Below are 19,745 nucleotides of genomic sequence, written 5' to 3'. Positions count from 1 at the left end.
CAGCCAGACATACATACATACATAGATAAATAAATAAACAAATAAATATTTTTTAAAAAATTGAGTGACAAACCACAAAGAGTTAAAGTTCACCATCCAGCTGGCTTTTGCTGAGCTTGATGGGCCTTCTGAGCAACAGTTGCTCTGGTTCCTTCCTCTGGGCCCCAATCACTTGCTATCTTGTGACATCTCTTACCAATCCGGGCTCAGGTTTCTGTAAATGCTCATTTTGGTTGCATTCAAACCTCTGCTTCCTCCCGTTCTTTCTTCTTGTATCTAGGAAGATTCATGCCCTTCCTTCATTGTACAGCTACTGAGAGCGTTTACCAAGTGCCAGGCACTCCATCAAGTACATGGCAGAGAGTAAACCCCAGTCCTCCTGGGTTATACTGACAAGAAAGCCACGCAAATTGACTGGGGCTTTGTGTTTTCCGGCCCAATGGTTAGCGTATTTAGTGGCCTATTTCTCACTGTCCCTCTTCTCTTCCTCTTCCAGCCAAGAGCATAAGTAAAGAACTCTCTCCATGTTCTCTCCATCTCCCTGACCAACCCCACCTCAAAATGGGAATAATAAACAATCAAAGCCAAAAAATTAAAAGAATTTGTCTAAAGACATGATTAGTCACGATGTGCATCTTGCTATTTTTTCTCTTTGCTATTCACATCAGATGTTAATTGTTTTTCAGATTATTGTGCCAAATCTCAGAAATCAAGAAGAGAAAAAGGAAAATTATCCCACAACCTTTCCCTTCCCAAGAGGGAAAACCTAGAGCTAGAAGCAGCCCTAATCACCTCTTCCCCCACAGAAGCCTGGCACTTCACCAGCTGCAAACGGGTCCACTGGTTTGTGGAAGTGACCTGGAGCTAAAGAAGGCCTTACTGCCCAAACCGCCCCTGCCTGACCTGCATTATTCTGTATAAAGTTCAACTCCACCACCACCAAATATGAATGTAAAAGAAAAAAAAGCTTAACTATTTTTCTATCAATAAAACTGTTGATGCAAGTTACTTAAACTATAGCTTGCTATGGCAGACACACCCTAAGGTGACCCCCAGTTAGTCACACCCTTGTATAGTCCCTCCCCTCAAGTGCAGGCAGAATGTATGATTTGCTTCCAATCAACAGAAAATGGCAAACGGGATAAGATGCCATTCTCATGATTAAGTTGCATTACATGGAAAAGATGAAGGGGTCTTGCAGGTATAATTAAAATCCCTAATCAGTTGACTTTAAATTAATCCAAAGGGAGATTATCCTGGGTGGGCCTGACCTAAATAAGGTGAGCCCTTTAAATAGGGTCTAGCAGTCAGAGATTTGAAGCAGCAGAAGTGATGCTATGAATTCTACAGGCACAAGGAAATGAATCTGCAAGCAATCTAAGGGCGCTTGGAAGCGAATCATTCCCTAGTCGAGCCTCTGGATGAGAATGTAGCCCAGCCAACACCTTGATTTCAGCCTTCTGAAACTCTGAGTAGAGAACCCAGATAAATGATGGTCAGGCTTCAGATCTACAGAAATTGTGAGATAGTAAAAGTGTGTTGTTTTAAGCACCTATGTTTGTGGTAACTTATTATGTGGCATAGAAAACTAGCACGTGCGCTAACACTGCAACCAGGAGATTTTTAATTTGGTAAGAGGTTTAGGCCTTTTGTATTTTCTATTTACCTCAATCATGACAAATTCAGACAGATACACCTTCAGTTTATCACCTACATATGCATCCCCCATGTGTGTCAAAGTGAGAGGATATAGACTATTTGCCCCAATTTTACTCCTTGTGTCTGAGAGAATCATCATGCGTCACTTGACAACATGGCTTGAACAGGCCCAGAACCTGACCATATTCCAAGTCATCCCTCAGGTTTTAATTTTCCCAATGCTTAAGTGTCAGTCTGCTGGACAAAAACCTTTACATTGTTAAATTCCACTTTGCTGTGGGCACCTAGGGGATTATAGGTAATAAGTTAAATATTAACAGAGATAGAGAGTCTGGCTGAAAGTCCCAGAGTCATCATCAAAATTTAAATAGAAGTCAACCCTTCAATATGCCCTATAGTATCTCCTTTGAGAAACATTTTCTTTGCTGTCCTGTGAAATTTCTTACCTGTCTATCTCTTTTATTCCAAATAACATTTTATCCATTTTGCTTCATGGGCAGGACAGAGCATGCTGTCCACTGAAGTAGGTTTGTGGATCTGTATAAACCACAGTGCCTTTCTTCTCTCCCAAGCCAGTGTGGAGAGCCTAACAAATAGATCTACCCGCCACCCCACCAATAACAATCCCTTTTCCTGTAAAATTACCTCAAGAGTCCACGAATCACTTGGCTCCCTTAAGTTGCTGCTGGATATTTTAACTCCAAACGAAGCATCACTTTGCAGTGAAGCAACTGAAGCATTACTTGAACCTAAATTGCTAAATGTGAAAGGACAGCATGAGACAGTGAGTTCTTGGAGGGTGGGCACGTTCTTCCTTGTATTTTCTAGGCTTGCTAGCTCAGTGTTTTATACATAATAAGCCTCCGGTTGATGTTTATAGAATTGAACTCAAAATAAGAGGGGCTCATCCCCTAATTATTACCTTTTATTCCTTCTCGTCACCACCTACCCTCTTGTCTCGTCTCTGGACACTCCAACTATTGGCCCTGCAACAGCCATGAAAGGGAATAAACTAAAAATAATGCATAAGAACATTTTTAAAAACTGAAATGCTATGTATTATGTGCTTTCTCTATTTCTACGACACTATACAGTCTCTGTCTCCTAAATATTTACTGGTAATGCTATTTTTTAGCACTAAGGAAATCCTATTTATTGTTTTTAAACAATTACATCAATTATTTAGATCTCTAAATCAATGTCTTTTTACTGAGAGTACCACTACCTGTACTCCGTACTGCTCATTTCTGAGATGGACACAACACAAAAAGAAAGCACTGCTAGTCTCCTGAATTCTTCATTTTTGGTGCATCCTACAAGTCGCCAATAGCATTTAAATCTAACAGAGAACAACTTCTCAATCAGCTTAAGCTTCCCTTTCAGGTCTCTGCATTTCACCCAATAAGCTTCTTACCTTAAAAAGTCTTAAAACCCAAGAACTAGAAGCACTTACCTTGCATCTATGCCTGGTACTTAGTAGTTCTTAATGTTTGCTGAATGGAAATGAATTATTAAAAGTCTGCACCAGCATCTGGATCGCTCTGGACTGGGTATCAGTCCCGTATATTGACAAAACGAATCAGGTAATCCTTGTTTTCAGGGGCCAATAAAATTTCCACAAGCTTCGCTGTCACATATATATTCAAGTCCCTGTCAAACCACCAGCCTCCACATTAACTCCACCTCACCAGAGAAACCTCCTCACCTGACTCTCACCTCAACATCCCATAGCTCCCTAGTTACCTCTAACTAAGACACAACCAGGTCTCCACTTGACCCAGCCCTGAACACACCTTCCTGCATCCAGGAACTCTGAACTCCTCCCCACGCTCTCTTATACATCTCTCTCTCTCTCTCTCTCTTTTTTTTTTTTTTTTTTTACATCTTTATCTCTTCTAGACAGAGACTCCTTTTAGGACGTCTCTGCTCGGTGAAGCCTGCTAATTGCTAATTCTCACCTATTTGAGAATTAGCCACTATTTGGGGTCAAGCCTTCAATGTCTATTGCCTAAATATCATAACAGCCTGCTAACAGGTCCCACCGCCTCTAGTCTCATGCATCTCCAATCCTTCTTCCACAGTGGTGCCAGAGTAATCTTTCTAAAACACAGATTGGACTGTGTTATTTTGCTGCTTAAAATCCATCTATCCAAAGTACAGTGTACGCTCCATAGCAATGACAAACTAGCCTCCCTACGTTTCCAACCTTATCTCCTGCCATCCACCACCGGTCACACACCCCAGTGGTCCAGACAAACCAACCTGCCTGTCATTCCTCCAGTGACCCAGGCTCACTCACGCCTCCATGCCTTTGCCCAGGCTATTCCCTCTACCTGGCTTGCCCTGCTCACCTTTCAAAATAAGCCTTAGACTAAGTTAATTTTCCCTCTTAAGCACTCCCATAGCACTCTATACTTCCCAACTGTGGCACTTACTACACTTAACTGTAATTGCTTCTTATTTTTCTGTCTCTCCTCAAGTCCATAAGCTTCATTAGGGGAGAGACCACATCTGTTTTGCTCATCACTGCATAACCAGTACCTGGCACGGTATCTGGCACTTAGTAGGCACTCAGTAAATATTTGAGTGACTGACTAAATATTATAATAATAATAGTAACAAAACTAACAACAGCTAACCCTTCTTCAGTACTTTTTGTGTGCCAGGCACCGTTTTAAGCACATTAGATATGTTAATTCATTTAACCCTCACAATAATCCTAAATATTATCACTGCTATACAAATAAAGAAATTGTGACACAGAGATGTTAAATTACATGTCCAAGGTTATATAGCCATTAAGCGACAGAGTCAGGGTCTGAATGGGGATGGTGAGTTCCAGAGCCTAGGTTCTTAACCCCTCCTCAATACTACCTCTCTTTTATATATGATTCAGTTCAAATGTCACCTTCAGTGGAAACCTTCCCTTACCATTCAATCTGAGTTAGATGTTTCTCTTCTGTATCCCATGATACCCCATATCCACCTCCACCAGAGCACCTATCACACTGCACTACATGGCTTGGTGTCTATTCCCATTATTCCATGAGCTCCTTGAGGACAGGGCCTTTGACTTGGTCTTATTTTTCTTTGTATCCTGAGTGTACATGGTAAATACTCAAAGAACTTTTATGGATGGATGGATCGATGGATCGATGGATGATGGATGGATAACCTGAGCTGGACTATTAGCATTCATTTTCAGATCATCCAGCAGGTGGCAGAAGAAGACAAAAGCTGAGCGGAGGATGGCCTGTCTTACCTTTCACACTGGTCACTTTCTTCATGATGGTTTCCTGATCTCGGCACAGAGTCACCGTCACTGAGGCTCCGGATACTCCATAGCCCCAAATCACTGCCCCTGCAGGCTCCTTCTGCAGCACCATGTAATTATCGATGTAGGAGGCAAAGCGAAAACCAACATCTAAAAAATTTAGCAAACACTTAGGAGAGCATCATTGGAGAGATTCATCACCAGATTGAATCTGGTTAAATGGCAAGGAACATACAGTCTTAATACATGAGAATTTGAAGATAACCAGTCCTTTTAATTTTCTAAAATGAGAGCTTATTCCTCCTAATTAGCTAAGCAACATAACGAGAACAGTTTCCAGCAATATGCATCACAGTACAAGATGACCAATAAGGAAAATTCAAAAAGCCTAGGGCAACCCATTTACCACAAGCCTCCTCCCCTTCAAAGCTCTTCATCTTCCTTTGCTCTCAGTCTTGGCCCAAACGCTTGACTCCCTCCTCCCAAAATCACCAAAATGCTCTTTTTATGCACCTCACAGATGGTATTTATGAGAAAAATAAACCACTTCCTTTCCCTCCTTCCCATTACCACTCCCGCTCCTCATAGCTGGGAATAAAGAAGGCTGCCTCTCTTCAACACAGCCTTTTCTAAACTTTTTCCCCACTCTATCTCCCCCTTTCCATCCTCTCAGTGTCAATTTCCCTCAATAATTCTCCTTATCGTGTTTTTTGACAACCCACTGAAAATTCTAAATAAACATTTATGAATATCTGCAACAAGTCTGCTTCCTTCTAAGGTAAATTCAGATGCAAAAAATAAGGTCAGTGAGAGACAGAAGGTCAAAGTGTCTGAACAAAAGGTCTTTTGTTGCAATTCGCCCATTTCACAAGCTAAATTATACAAAAAGAGAACGAGCACTTGAAACTGTGGATTCTATTCTAGACAGTCACTAACAAGACTGAATAAGAATTCACTTTAACGATATCCTTCCTATTTTTAACATCCAGCCTATATCGAAGTATTTTATTAATAACAAGCATCTATCCAAATTATCTCAGTGGGTTCCTCATCAAAACTTCGTAAGGGGGAAAAAAAACTTTTTTAAGTTACATCCCAATTTGTCTGAACAAAACAGACAAAACTCCCTAGAAGAAAATAATTAACAAAAAAGATTTTTAAAAAGGGTTTTAAACAAAAATGATTGGCAGGAAAGAGAATCAGAACTAACAAAGTTGACATTTTCCCCCCTGGAAGCTACAATGATGACAGCCCCTTAGGCTATACTTAACAGGGCAGCACAGCTAATGGGGTCTCCTACACAGACTTGGTGGCCTATTTTTCCTGCACTTCGAATAACAACCCAGTCCCTAGACATCCTCAGCTCTCTCTGAGGAGTTTGTTCCATCATAAAACCTACATGACAATCAAAGATCATCCAGAAGACCCACTGGGCTGGAGATGCACAGCTACCAGGAGCAAAACGCTCTAAGAAGAGACTACAACAGCCCAGAATTGCATAAGCACGTTGGAGGGAAGGGAAGAGGCGCATGTGTGGGAAGGCCCTGTCTTGGGTAAGAGTTTTATATGGAACAAAACCTGAAAACCAAAGGCCTAAGAGCTGAGCAGAAAGAGCATGGGGTGAGGAAGGGATTGAAGAAAACTGGCTGCCACAGGCATGAGCCCAGGCGAATAAGGGGCTCTGGAGGTGTGCAGCCACCTTCTCAAATGTTGGGGAAAATACTTTTCCCAGTCACTCTGTTTTCAACAACACACATTCACTGAACCTCTTTGTGCATGGCCCTATTCTGAGTTAAAGAATTTTAGCGGTGGAAAGAATCTTTTACACCCTGGGGTATAATCACGTTATTTACTGATCAACAAACTGAGACCCAAGTAGATTAGGTAATTTTTAAAAATAGTTTGCACATTAATTCATTCAACAAATACTTAAAGATGCCTACTGTGTGCCAGGCACGATTTTAAGCATTGAGGATGTAACAGGGAAAGAAAGAAAAAAAAAAAGCAGGCAAAAATCCTTGCCAGCAGGGAGCTTACATTCTACTGGGAAAAGTAACTGTGTCGGGCAGAAAGCTAAACACAGTACAGATGTTAAACTTCTTTGGCCTCAAATCACATAGGTAGTTTAAGACAGGACAAGAAATCAAGCCACCTGATTCCAAAGTCACTGCAATTTCCACTCTGCCACAGTTAGATACTGGTGGTAAATCAAAGACAAGTCATATTCCCTGTTCTTATAAAGTTCACATTCCAAGCTGATAAGAATAGACAGTGGAACATTACCAAGGAATTGAGCAATGGACCAAACAGGAGAACAAGAAATGAGGTGGGCCTGGTAATTGTTTTTGTCAAATAAAAGACACAACATTTGATATTTTTTTTAGGTCTTCAATGTTTTCTTTGGGTGTTGGAGTAGAAAAACAGGAATTAGTGTTCTGGGAAGTTAAAAGTAGACTGACAAAATTAGGACAGTGGTTACCTCTGGTGAGGAACTGGTGGATGCACTAGGGAGGAATATCCACGGAATCTCAATAAAACTGGCAACGTTCTAGTTCTTAAGTTGGGTGAAGCGCCTCTGAGTGTTCATTTTATCATTGCTACATACATGTTTGCACATTTCAACTATTACGTGATAAACATGAGCACAGGGGAAATGATTTGAAGGAAAGAAGTCAGGATATGCAACCAAATAAGGGAAGAAAATTTAGAGCATTAATAAATTAAAAAATTAAGTCATTGTTAATGAAGGTGATGTAATAGTATGACCCAAAGGCAAAGATAAAATAGTGATGTTAAAGTTAACAGCCTTTAACAGAAAAATTAATAGAATAAGGGCCCTATTCTCTTTCCCTTCTCCCCACCTCATATACTGGACTCAAAGGTCACTGAGTGGGGATGAGTCAGGAACTGACATAAAGTGCTGCTAGTTTACACTTTTGTTAAACCCTGAAAAACCACTGAAGGGCTGCAGTTTGTCTGCATCTGGGTACTTCGCAGGTTCTTAGGTAGTGCAGTCATTTTTCTGCACTCTGTTCTCCCACCTCAACTTTCATTTCTTTTCTGTGACCCAGCATCCAGTCTGGGGTATTCAAAAGAAACGATATGACCTGGACAATAGTCAAAGTGGGTCATCCTCCTCCCCAGTGCCATGCATATTATCCCACCACCGGTGTCTGCGAGCTGCAGCAGGAATCAAAGCTGAGTCTTACATACTCTGAGCTAGTGAGGGGGTTGTATGTCTTAGCCCTAATCACCACTTAAACTAGGAAAATTTAATTCCCCCAAGCAACCCAGCCTGAAGCAAACCCTCCCCAGGGGCACCACTGAGGGGGCACCACTGAAATGTTTTGGATGACTCAGTCACCAGTTTCCAAATATTATCTAACTAGCTTCGCCCCCTCCCCTTCGAGCTCCCCTGCAATTATTCAGACACTGAGGGCCTCGGTCTGGGCACATTTGGGCCTCCCCTCCTTAGATAAACCCAACTCTCCCGCTGCCCCACATGCTGCATCATAGGGGCGGTGGAAGGGAGTGGAGGAAGCGGACATGCCGGGGCCCCTGCCCAGCGGACACCCGCAACACAGGCCTGGGTGGTGGAACCCGGCTCCTACCCGGGGTTCCTTCCCGGAGCTAGAGAGAAGGGCGCGGGGGGGGCGGTCCTGCGGAGGACACGGGATCTCGGAGCCCGCGCAGGCTGACGGACGGGCAGGGGTCGGGCCGAGCCCGGCCGCCTCACCTGCACTTGCGTCGGCCCGCAGGAGTAACGGCAGCACGAGCCCAAACAGAAATCCCGGCGCGACCATGTTTGTGAGGAGCCCTCAGCCTAGCGCAGGCCTCGGGGCGGGGACGCCGTCAGGGACGGGGCCGCCATCATGGACGGGGCCGTGGGGGCGGGGCCTGCTCAGGGCGGGAAAGGCCTGACTCCGCCCTTCCCAGGCGGTTCAGTCCGCGAAGCTGTCCGCGGCCTTCGGGAGGGCTCGTGCCTCTCCTCGGCCGCCGTAGTTGAGTGGAAAAAAACCAACAAAACACGGTTTCCTGGCAACAAGAAAACACAACCTGAACCGTCGGCTCCAGCTCTGAGAGACCTAAGAGGTGAGGCGGTTTACCCCATTTCCTTTCCGAAATCGAGACCTCGCCTTTTCCCTTCGCCTCTCGCATTCTCTCAGGATCCCCGCCGCATTTCGGGAAGCCTTCGGCAGACTGGGAGCCAAGCAGCGAGTCCGAAATCCCAGATCCTCGCCGTGCCGCCCCCGACTAGACCTGTGTTCCCCCTCCGACCGCCCTCCACTCCCCACGTTAGTTCAGAGTCTTTTCCTTTTCACAACCCTAGAATGACTCAATGCCTCATTTCCTGTCCCCTCAAAAAAAGAAGGAAAAACTCTATAGATTCGGCCTCATTAAACCGACTAGTCCCCCACCTAGACCCCTACCACGGCTTCCGGCCTTATTCGGCATTGACACTCACAAACAGGCCAGGTCCCTGAGTGTTGTTTGCAGACTCAGTAGCCCAACCCGCTGCTTAGCAGCTATCCTTATCTGACCCTTGTATTCCAAGACAGGAAGAGAAGACCAGGTCAAGACAAAACCAGAAAATGTAAGCATCCCCAAACTTTGCAGGCTGGAACTGCAGAATCATGACCTTGCCCCCAGCCGCTCTGCCCCCACTGCCCCTTCCAGAGTATATAGATGCTTCAAAGAGGCATTGTAGGTCATGCTTCAGAAGTGGAAGCTAAGGGAACGACTAAGTGTGAAACTTATTCACTCGACAAATTAATTTCTATAACAAGGACTAGTTTTTTTTTCTCTCTTTTTTTAATTTTAGGCCTTAAACAGGGTCTTTTCGGCAATTTAAGACGAATTTTTAACAATCATTCTCTCTAAATTCCTGTGGGATAGGAAAAATTGCCATTTTAAAGACAAAGAGGGAGGGAGAGGAAAAAGTACTTTGTATTACAGTGAAAATCTCTGATTTTTGTAATTTTTAAAAAATAATTTCACCTATTAAATATTTTTAATATTCTAATAATGGAAAAATTCAAAACTCTTGGGAAGAAATGGATGGACTTGGGCTGTGTTGGGGAAAAAAAGGATTAAAGTCCAGAAATTTGGAGTCTCAGAGTAATTTGTTGTCATAGTTGTGATTATATAAGTAAAATCAGACAAATTTAAAGACAGTATTCTTTAATGAATCTCTAGGTACAATAGGCAGTTCTTCCCAAGGAGATGTCGATTCCATTCTCCAGCACCCACTACCGAATTCCACAAGGATTTCAGAATCTTCTTGAAGGGCTCACACGCGAGATTCTGAGGGAGCAACCAGACAATATACCAGCTTTTGCAGCAGCATATTTTGATAATCTTCTAGAGAAAAGAGAGAGTAAGCTTTTTTAAAATCGGCATTTTTTAAAAAATAAGAGACTAAGCATTTGATTATGGTGAGACCTGCTTAAGACCATTTCTATTCCCCAGAAAGCCTTTATGGGGCAGGTATCTTCAACTAACAGTTCTTGCTATTTGAAACAGCATGTGCCTTTTTGACAGGCTATCTTAATTCACATTATTGAAGATTACTGTTCATCACTCAGACCTTCTTCTTTGTATTTCTCAGGGACACGTTGGGTGGAAGGGGACCTCAGGAGAGCACCCACTCTAGCTGTCTGTTTTCCAGCATGCTGTTCCTATGCCTCACAGGCAGTTGACTGTCTATTCTTCCTGGGAGGAGAGTTTATGGTTTTCTTTACATTTTGACTCTTTTTACTTGAAAGTATTATTAAGTGTTGTAAAAAAATAATTCTATACTCCTTAGATTCAATAAGTTGGTATTCACAGGGGTATATGAAACTGTTCCTCAATAAAGGTACAGAGAAAAACTGCTTTGAAAAGTGAACTTCCAGCTTGGGAAGGTAATTTATATTCTTTTTCTATATTTCCAAGGTCCCATCCTGTCCAGAGACTAAGATTCCTGCCAACAGTGACTCTTTGGTTGAGAGCCAAAGCAGAGTTTCTTCACTTCCATAAATAAAATTTCCAAATTCCCAGCCTTGAAGGTTCATGACAATCAAGACCTGACCCACTGGTCAAAATGAGAATTATTACAGCTATAAGTTTCTATTAAAAACCCTGACTAGAACAACCATTTTGTTTAAGCTGTCATCATTACTTTTGATTACAGTATTCCAATAGAGTAGTAAAGGTGACTAGAAATAGTCACAAGCAAATAAACATTCCATTTTTAATCATTTTACAATTTATTGTTACTTGAGGAAGCAACCCAAATATTCATCATGGAGGATTTTTTGAATAAACTTGAGTACATCTACACTACTGATTTTTTTTTTTTTTTTTTTTTTTGCGGTACATGGTCCTCTCACTGTTGTGGCCTCTCCCGTTGCGGAGCACAGGCTCCGGACGCGCAGGCTCAGCGGCCATGGCTCACGGGCCCAGCCGCTCCGCGGCACGTGGGATCTTCCCGGACCGGGGCACGAACCCGTGTCCCCTGCATCGGCAGGCGGACTCTCAACCACTGCGCCACCTGGGAAGCCCTACACTACTGATTAATGTATAGCTGTAAACAAACAAACAAAAATGGAACAAGGAAGATCTCTATGATGTTATGCAGTGACCCTCAAGATATATTAAGTGAAAAAAATAAGGTGGAAAAAAATGTTTTTAGTATACTACCAATTATCTAACAAAGAGGTGTTGATATGAATACATAACCGTTCATTTATATTTTTTAAATGGAAGAATAAATCTTTAAAAAATTAACATTTACCTCTAAAAAAAAAAAAAAGCAAAAAAACATTTACCTCTAGCAGAAGAAGGAACAGAGAGCAGAGGGAATAGGATAGAAGCTAGACTTGTCTGAATACATCTTAAATTCAAAATCATATATGTTTCACATAGTTATAAAATAGAATTAAAATTTTAAATTGTTAAGCAATTTCTAAATTTAGAAGCAAAGTGAAACAAATGAACCTAACTAGTATTAAATGGGTAACATAACCGCACAAAAAAGAATTATTTCAAGAGACTTTATAACACAGTACTTTGTGCATTCCTGGTGGATATAGCCTAAAAACAAAATGAAGTTTTAAAAAAAATCTTAAATTGTTTTCAGTTATCACTGAAAATAATAACATTTAATAATATTATAGTGCAGTTTTTCTGTAATTTTTTACATATTGTAGAACATAGCAAATAAGTAACTATCCTACTGTTATTAGGAATAGGATTTTTAGTGTAAGAAAAATGACATACAAATATAAAAAGGAAAGAAGTTAATAAAATCTCATCATTCTAAATTTGAATTGAAAAATATCATCAGACTTCATGGTATATTTTCTCTTTGAAAAGTGAAAGTATATTTTCTAGCTCTCTGTATTTTTTAAAGGCCTCAAAACAATGACCAACCCAGTACCAGTGAGCACCTAGTCCCTAGCCTTTGGCCTCCAGCTACCATCTTCCAGGAACCAGAGCTTCTTGGAGAACTAACCAATCCCATAAACTGGGCAGGAAATATACAAGCTGAGCCTCAACACCTTGCCATACCAGAAAATAAGAAAACTATCAAAGATTATGAGTTGTTTCCAAAGGACTCAGGAACATCTGAGCACCTGAATAAGCTCCTACTGGCCAATTTTGGACAATTAGAGCATCAAGAAGATTAATAAATGCAGTGGATTGAAATTCATTCAATTTGTTAAATATTCATTAGTTCATAATTATTTACTAAAAAAAAAAAAACAAGAAATCTCATTGAGAGGATCCTAAGGAACCAACTGATTAATCTGAAAACTGGTAAATAAAGGAAAAGAATCACACCTTTAACCTGCCTTTTATGTAAGAACTGTATTTCAGGGTAACCAAACAGGGAAAGTATTTTTTATTGAGTACTCCAGAAATAAAGAAGTAATGATCAAATTAGAACATTGCCATTTTGCAACCCTAAAGAAATGATCTAAGCAGTCATCATCAATGGGCCCATAAAAATTGTATAAAGAGAAACAACCAGATATTATATATCTCCTGGCAGAATTATACCGCACTACTTATGAAGTATTCTTGAAAAAAAAAACCTCAAACCTGAATCAGATAAGACCTATAGATCTAACTAGCAATCTACAGGAAATTCAAAGGCAGAGGAACTTGGTAAAAAAAATCATAGTGGGAATGAAATCAGAAATATCTAAACTGTGGAAAACTCCAAAGGAAAAATGACTCAATTTCCTCAACAAATAAATTACAAGGAAAAAAATGTGGGGTGGGAGGTAGGGAGGTTTCAATTATAAGAGATTTAAAAGACATAACAAAAGGCTGTGTGTGTCCATTGTTTGGGTCCTGGTTTGAACAAATCAGCAGTAAAAAAATAAATAAACAAAAATATATTAGACAATGGGAGAAATTTGGATAGTTGATGATATTAAGGAATTATTGTTAGTAGTTTTAGGTGTGATAATCGAATTGTGGCTTTATATCTTAGAGACGCATACTGAAGCAAGTATTTGTAGATAAGATAGTAGGATGCCTGGGATTGGCTTGAAAATAATCAGAAGAAAGGGCAGGAAAGTGAGTGAAGTTACAAATAAAATAAGATCAATCATGAGATTATAATTGTTGAATCTGAGTAATGTGCTCATGGAAATTTGTTATTATTCTCCTTTCGAAGTCTGAAATTCTTCATAATGAAAAGTTAAAGAAAAATTCTGCTTAAATACTTCTATGTCAACTGACTGCATAATATACCTAATTTTTAAAAATTTCTCCCATCCTTCACTTTTCCAAACTTCCTTACTGTTTAACATTTATTTTTTTTACATTTTCCCCCATGTTTACTAATACATAATAAGTTTCCATAATTATATAATGATAAATTTCTATACTTATATTAAGTATTAACATTTGTTCTCTGTCTCTCCCATTTTACTGTAAACTCTGAAAGCAGCAATTAGGTTTTTTAACTGCCTTTCTAAATATCCTCAAGGGGTCATCTAATGTTTAATTCATCATCATATATTTAATAATCACTGGTTATATCTACAGCAGTAGGCTGTGTACAACGTCAATAAAATTTTCGACTGGCAGTAAAGGACCTATAATTTGAAAAAGAAAACATTTTACATTACTAGTCTACATTTACTTTAATGAACTCAAAGTAAGTCTGAAATTATTATATTTTTGTTATTTAGAAACCAACTTTGATCCAGCAGAATGGGGGACTAAGGTAGATGACCGCTTCTATAACAACCATGCATTCAAGGTATAGTCCCGTGAAGCTATTGGATTTGGTTAATTCTTCTCCTTGTCTCCAATACAGAGATTATTGGGATCTCCCAAAATCATGAATATTGTGAGAGGCATCACAAATATCTTATGAAACCTTTTTGATTGTGCTGTTCTTTCTGGCAAGAAATTCTTTTCTAAGGTATCTGAATCGTGTACAGTACTTAGCTTAAACTTTTTTTTTTTTTTTTTTTTTTTGCGTTACATGGGCCTCTCACTGTTGTGGCCTCTCCCGTTGCGGAGCACAGGCTCCGGACGCACAGGCTCAACAGCCATGGCTCACGGGCCCAGCTGCTCCGCGGCATGTGGGATCTTCCCAGACCGGGGCACGAACCCGTGTCCCCTGCATCGGCAGGCGGACTCTCAACCACTGCGCCACCAGGGAAGCCCAGTTAGCTTAAACTTAAAGATGATCAACAGGAAGTATGTACTTGAAAGTGATAGTATAATTACTTTCATTTGTTGTTCCAATGTTATTGAGTATCACAGTGCTTATCAATAGCAGATACACAATAAATATTGGTTGAATTAATGAATGATATTTCATAAAATAAAACGCTGTTTGTCCAATTAGTTCATTATCATTGACGTCTTACAAAAGACTGATTAGAATTAAAGATGATAATGGTGTAGAGTCTTCTCTATTAAGCCAATCTGTTCAGAGAAAAAATCCATCTTCTCTTTAACAGCATTCTCAGAGCCAATCTTTCTCAACCAAGACATCTCAAAATAATTAAGCCCTAAGCCAAAGGCATCCATTGCACGTAAGGAATCAATGTCTCTTCTTTGTATCTAGAATGATTCTATTATGTACCATCCTTTGGAAAATTGAGAAAAGTAATCACTTCAAGGATTCTGTGTTCTATGATCCCAATGAGGAACACCGGTTGAGAAAGGCTGTGTGTGGTCCAGCGTCATTGCCTCCAACTGGCAACTTGGTGGAAATTCAATCTCTGGCTCTACCCCAGGTCTACAAATCAGAGGTTAAATTTTAACAAGATCCACAAAGTAACTTGTAGGTACATTAAAGTCTGAGAAGCAGTACTCTAGGCAAGTATGATAATACATTAGCCATGAAGCAGCAGCAGATATTAGAATTAAAAGGAGTTAACAAAGGTCAAATTTTGATGGTGTTGCACAGTAGATTTGGGGGATTTCCTGAGGAAATCCCCCTGTCACTTATTCCATGAATTCAAGTGAAGTTCCATCCATCTGTGCCTGCCAGATATGGGGGTGTTCTGTTTATCTCCATTTAACTAGATTCTCTGTGTTCATGTTTTATTGAAATAAAAGGAATAATGTTGAAAATTTTAAAATCTTATTCACATAGCAGTTTTAGAGTGGTTTTTCTTCTCTTTTGAATTCTAAAGGCTTTATTTGATTAGCTTATATGTCCTTAAATTTACGTTTTATGAATTAAAGAAGCTCTTCCCATAAGGTTGTGAGTTAACCATGCTTCTATTCTGGAGTAATATTTCAGTAACCATGTCAAAATAGATGGAGCTGGTTTCCCTTTTTTCTATTTAAATCCCTCCCTACAGCAAAACTTACTTCTTTGACTCAGTTTTTAATCTACAAACATCATTAAAAAGTCAACTTGACCTCATACTATGGAACACAATAGCATTTATTTCATTCCTGTTTGAGAAACTATTGGCACCTCTTTTTTATTCCTTGTTCAGGATTCATTACAGCATCATATAAACTTTTAGTATAAGACAATGGTTTGTTTTTAATATAAAACAATATTATACACAATCCAAAAGCAAAAGATCAAACTTTTTTTAACCAATTCCTTAGTCTTTAATATTTGTTTATGCATATTCCCTTGAGAGTTTTCTTTTATCCCTTTTCCCAACCTACTTTCCTTGTTAAAAAATATGTGTTTAATTCCCACCACTTATCAATAACTTAAAGTAATATTTAATTACCCTTAAGCAGTTTGATCCAAGACTTTACTGTTTTGGAAACATTGTCTATTTGGCCCTCTCCCCTCTAGGAGCAAGAACCACTGGAGAAATGTGAGCCTGGAAAAGAAAAGTCTCAGACATCTATGAAAGAGGTGATAGCCTTAGTAAGTTATATTTTCCATGTACTATTGGATTCCTACAAAGAATGACATCCCTCAATGTAAAATTATCCTCCAAATATGAATCCAGTCTGTTATCCATATTGCTAAAATCATGATTTTGCTTTTTAGATAACTAGCACCAGTGATATACTAACTGGTGGATGAGTTTTAGCCATGCCTCTTATAAAGGAAAACTCATTCTTCCCCTTAAAAATAAAATCTTATTTTCCAAGATTATGGAAGAAGATTATGGATGGGAAAATCTCCCCAAGGGGAAGAACAGGCAAAAATCACAGCCTCAGTCTTTTTAAAAAAATTTTTTATTGAGGCATAGTTGCTTTACAATGTTGTGTTAGTTTCTGCTGTACAGTGAAGTGAATCAGCTATATGTATACATATATCCCCTCTTTTTTGGATTTCCATCCCATTTAGGTCACCACAGAGCACGGAGGAGAGTTCTCTGTGCTATACAGCAGGTTCTCATTAGTTATCTATTTTATACACACAGTGGTGTATATATGTCAATCCCAATCTCCCAATTCATCCCACCCCTTCCCCCCACTGGTGTCCATACATTCATTCTCCACGTCTGTGTCTCTATTTCTGCTTTGCAAATAGGTTCATCTGTACCATTTTTCTTCATTCCACACATATGTGTTAATATACGATATTGGTTTTTCTCTTTCTGTCTTACTTCAGTCTGTATGACAATCTCTAGGTACATCCACGTCTCTACAAATGACCCAATTTTATTCCTTTTTATGGCTGAGCAATATTCCATGGTATATATGTGCCACATCTTCTTTAACCATTCATCTGTCGATGGACATTTAGGTTGCTTCCATGTCCTGGCTATTGTAAATAGGGCTGCAGTGAACATTGGGGTGCATGTGTCTTTTTGAATTATGGTTTTCTCAGGGTGTACAGCCTCAGTCTTGACCCTTCGGATTCACCTTCCACTTCAGGAACTTTTCACTAATTGATGCTGTCATCACCACACAGTGGTAAAGGTTCAGATATAACAAAAGGAAGCTCATGGGGAATTGCATACAGCCAAATAAAAGGGCTTTACACAATGAGTCCCACTCATCTTCCATGCATTTCGCTCTACAAAAATGACTTCCTGCCTGACAGCCTACATCCAAGCAACAATGGGTTAGGCTCAGTCCACTATCAAAGATGCCTCTATTCAGTGGTGTGCTAAAGCCAGCTCTTAAGAGACAATCGTGCACATATGTACACAACCCCATGTTCAATAATATCACTTTGATAGCTTGAAATCAGCCACAGTGGGAGTATTAAGATCATGATAAATACTACAAATCAGGACCAGTTTTTTTTTTTCTGGAGAGCCAGTTGTTAAACATTTACCAGCATGTCACTGCCTATATGCTTCGTAGTCCAGATTCAAGAGGACCAAGCCTAGTGAGAAAGAAGAACTCACAGTCTACGGTGTTGAAGGCCAAACTTCTGAGTTTCTTTTCATGTATTAATGTCCCAGTTAGTTACCCAATAATTGACACCCAAAATGGGAAATCCTCCTACAGGAATACCTTACTTCCTACCCAGTGGGTCATAAGTTTACCTTATAACCTTTATAAGTCATCTCAGAATTATATCAGTGCAACTCAGTCAGCCTAACATTAGCATAAGATGCAGTGGGAGGTCAGGAAAGAAGGAAGGTAGTGTCATTTCCTTACATCTTTAATAGGTGCCCTTACACAGGTTTTTATGACTTTGAATTGAGAGCCCATTGATTTCCAACTTCAGCATAATTCATTTGCCCACATTAGGACATCATCTCAGAGGATTTTATACCAATCTGTTTGCATATTAAAGTTTAAGAGCTAGATTTGCCTCTTTGTCATGGGGGGAGGGGGGGGTTGAACAACCCAAAGGTCCATTAGTAGGAGAATGAGTAAATAAATCAAAGTATATCAGTACAATGGACTACAACGGTATCATAAAAAAAAATAGGAATGGGCAGAATTATATACTGAATAACATAGAAAAAGGGAAAAAGGGAACCAAGATACATTGTTACATGGGAAAAGTAGCTGCAGAACATTGTGGTTAGCATGATCTCATTTTTTTAATAAAAAGGCAAATATATACCCATATGAATACATTTGTATATAGAGAAATTTTAGAAGGATATATATACTCAATGCATAATGATGGGTTACCTTTTAGGTATAGGATTTGGGAAGATGGAGAAAGCTTTCACTACCAGTGGTATTTAAGTTTTTAAATGTATATGTATCACTTTCATAATTTAAAAAATATATTAAAAGCTATATATCTGTTGACCTGTACACTTAAGATCTGTGCATTTCACTATCTGTAAATTATACCTAAATTTTTTTTAAAAAGGAAGCTGTGTACAAAAATTCAACCAACCATGTTAAAACTGATTTTATTGGACTAAATGGATTCCTCTTTGGCATTTCACTTTAAATGTATGATTTTAATTAGCTAATCATTGAGAAATTAAAAATAATCCATTTTGTGTAATCATGATTATTTTGAAACAGCACATTTACTATTCTTCTTGGCATTTTTACCCTGCTTCAAGGATTCTCACTTATTTCCCCCCAAAAATGTTAAATAGGAAGCTGTTGAGTAGTAGCTGTTTTGCGGGGAAGAAGTTGGCAACGATCCTTTATTGCAGAGACATATCAAAGAGTGACAAAGCAAGATGTCTGATATTTTGGCATTCACTATTTGGTACATATACAACGTGATGATATATAAAATTCCTTCAGGAATCAACCCATCTCGATTGTTACACCCCTAAGTTAATTAAGTTTATGCACTTATTTTTATAGCATCAAAATACGAGATGCTTAAGAACTCTCTTACTTTTTCTCCTTTCTGAGAATGAATCTTCTGAAGAAGACAAGGACATGGAGGGAAATGCTGCTCTCAAAATCCAAGCAGCCTTCCGGGGACACTTAGCCAGAAAGGAGGTAAAGAAAATGAAATCGAGTGATCTTCAAGAAAAAACAGAGGAAAACGAGTGAGGAGACTGGCTTTACCCCCAGAAAACACGAAAAAATCCAAATCCATCAACCTTGTTGTGACTGTCTTTTTTTTCTTAATAAGTGAGATTTGATGTAGTGAAATAACATTTGTTGCTGTTGTGAAAACCTGTCGTGAGCATTTAATAAACGTGCCATTGAACACATGCCTCTTGAAGACTTCTCTGAGATCATGAGTCTTATTTATACTTCTCCCAAGTCTACGTCTAGAGACCCTTGGATTTAGAATTACAAAGCTGGAGTATCTGAGTTTTCAGAGATCTCAGAGGCTGTGTGATTTAACCATTATCTCATGAATAACTCCTCTCTTTCACATCCCTGAAAAATAGTCCTTTGGCTCCTCTTTCACTCCCAGTAGTAGAGAATTCCACTGCTTTTCAAGGATAGTCCATTTAGTTTTTGAATAACTCAAATTATT

At 39.5% G+C, this 19,745-nt stretch overlaps 2 protein-coding genes across 5 annotated transcripts in view; one reads left to right on the top strand and one right to left on the bottom strand.

Annotated features, from left to right (window-relative positions):
* The window catches only part of SIAE (sialic acid acetylesterase), a 35,280-nt gene extending 26,465 nt beyond the window's left edge, over positions 1-8,815 (bottom strand). Inside the window, exons 1-2 of one of the 3 annotated variants that reach the window (XM_081239450.1) lie at positions 8,670-8,815; positions 4,922-5,083 (exon numbers count right to left, since the gene is read on the bottom strand). In XM_081239450.1, the coding sequence (XP_081095576.1) occupies positions 4,922-5,083; positions 8,670-8,736 (229 nt within the window). In that variant the 5' untranslated portion in view covers positions 8,737-8,815. Of the gene's footprint in view, positions 1-2,304; positions 2,401-2,581; positions 2,648-4,921; positions 5,084-8,669 lie in introns of those variants that run through there. The other 2 variants (XM_081239451.1, XM_081239452.1) reach the window with 2 other exon arrangements.
* A 127-nt stretch (positions 8,816-8,942) lies between these two features.
* Positions 8,943-19,484, top strand: SPA17 (sperm autoantigenic protein 17). 2 transcript variants are annotated; one of them, XM_081239845.1, is made up of 5 exons: positions 8,943-9,025; positions 10,130-10,310; positions 14,122-14,192; positions 16,215-16,289; positions 19,166-19,484. In XM_081239845.1, exons 2-5 carry the CDS (start codon positions 10,157-10,159, stop codon positions 19,307-19,309), a joined length of 444 nt encoding a protein of 147 aa, XP_081095971.1. In that variant the 5' UTR covers positions 8,943-9,025; positions 10,130-10,156; the 3' UTR covers positions 19,310-19,484. The 2 variants fall into 2 exon arrangements, with proteins under 2 accessions (XP_081095971.1, XP_081095972.1); XM_081239846.1 differs by lacking the exon at positions 8,943-9,025 and adding an exon at positions 9,133-9,228.
* The last annotated feature ends 261 nt before the right edge of the window (positions 19,485-19,745 follow it).

Source organism: Mesoplodon bidens, assembly GCF_964165515.1.
Source record: "Mesoplodon bidens genome assembly, chromosome: 7".
Classification (NCBI taxonomy): Eukaryota; Metazoa; Chordata; class Mammalia; order Artiodactyla; family Ziphiidae; genus Mesoplodon; species Mesoplodon bidens.
This window is presented reverse-complemented; position numbering and strand designations above follow the sequence as displayed.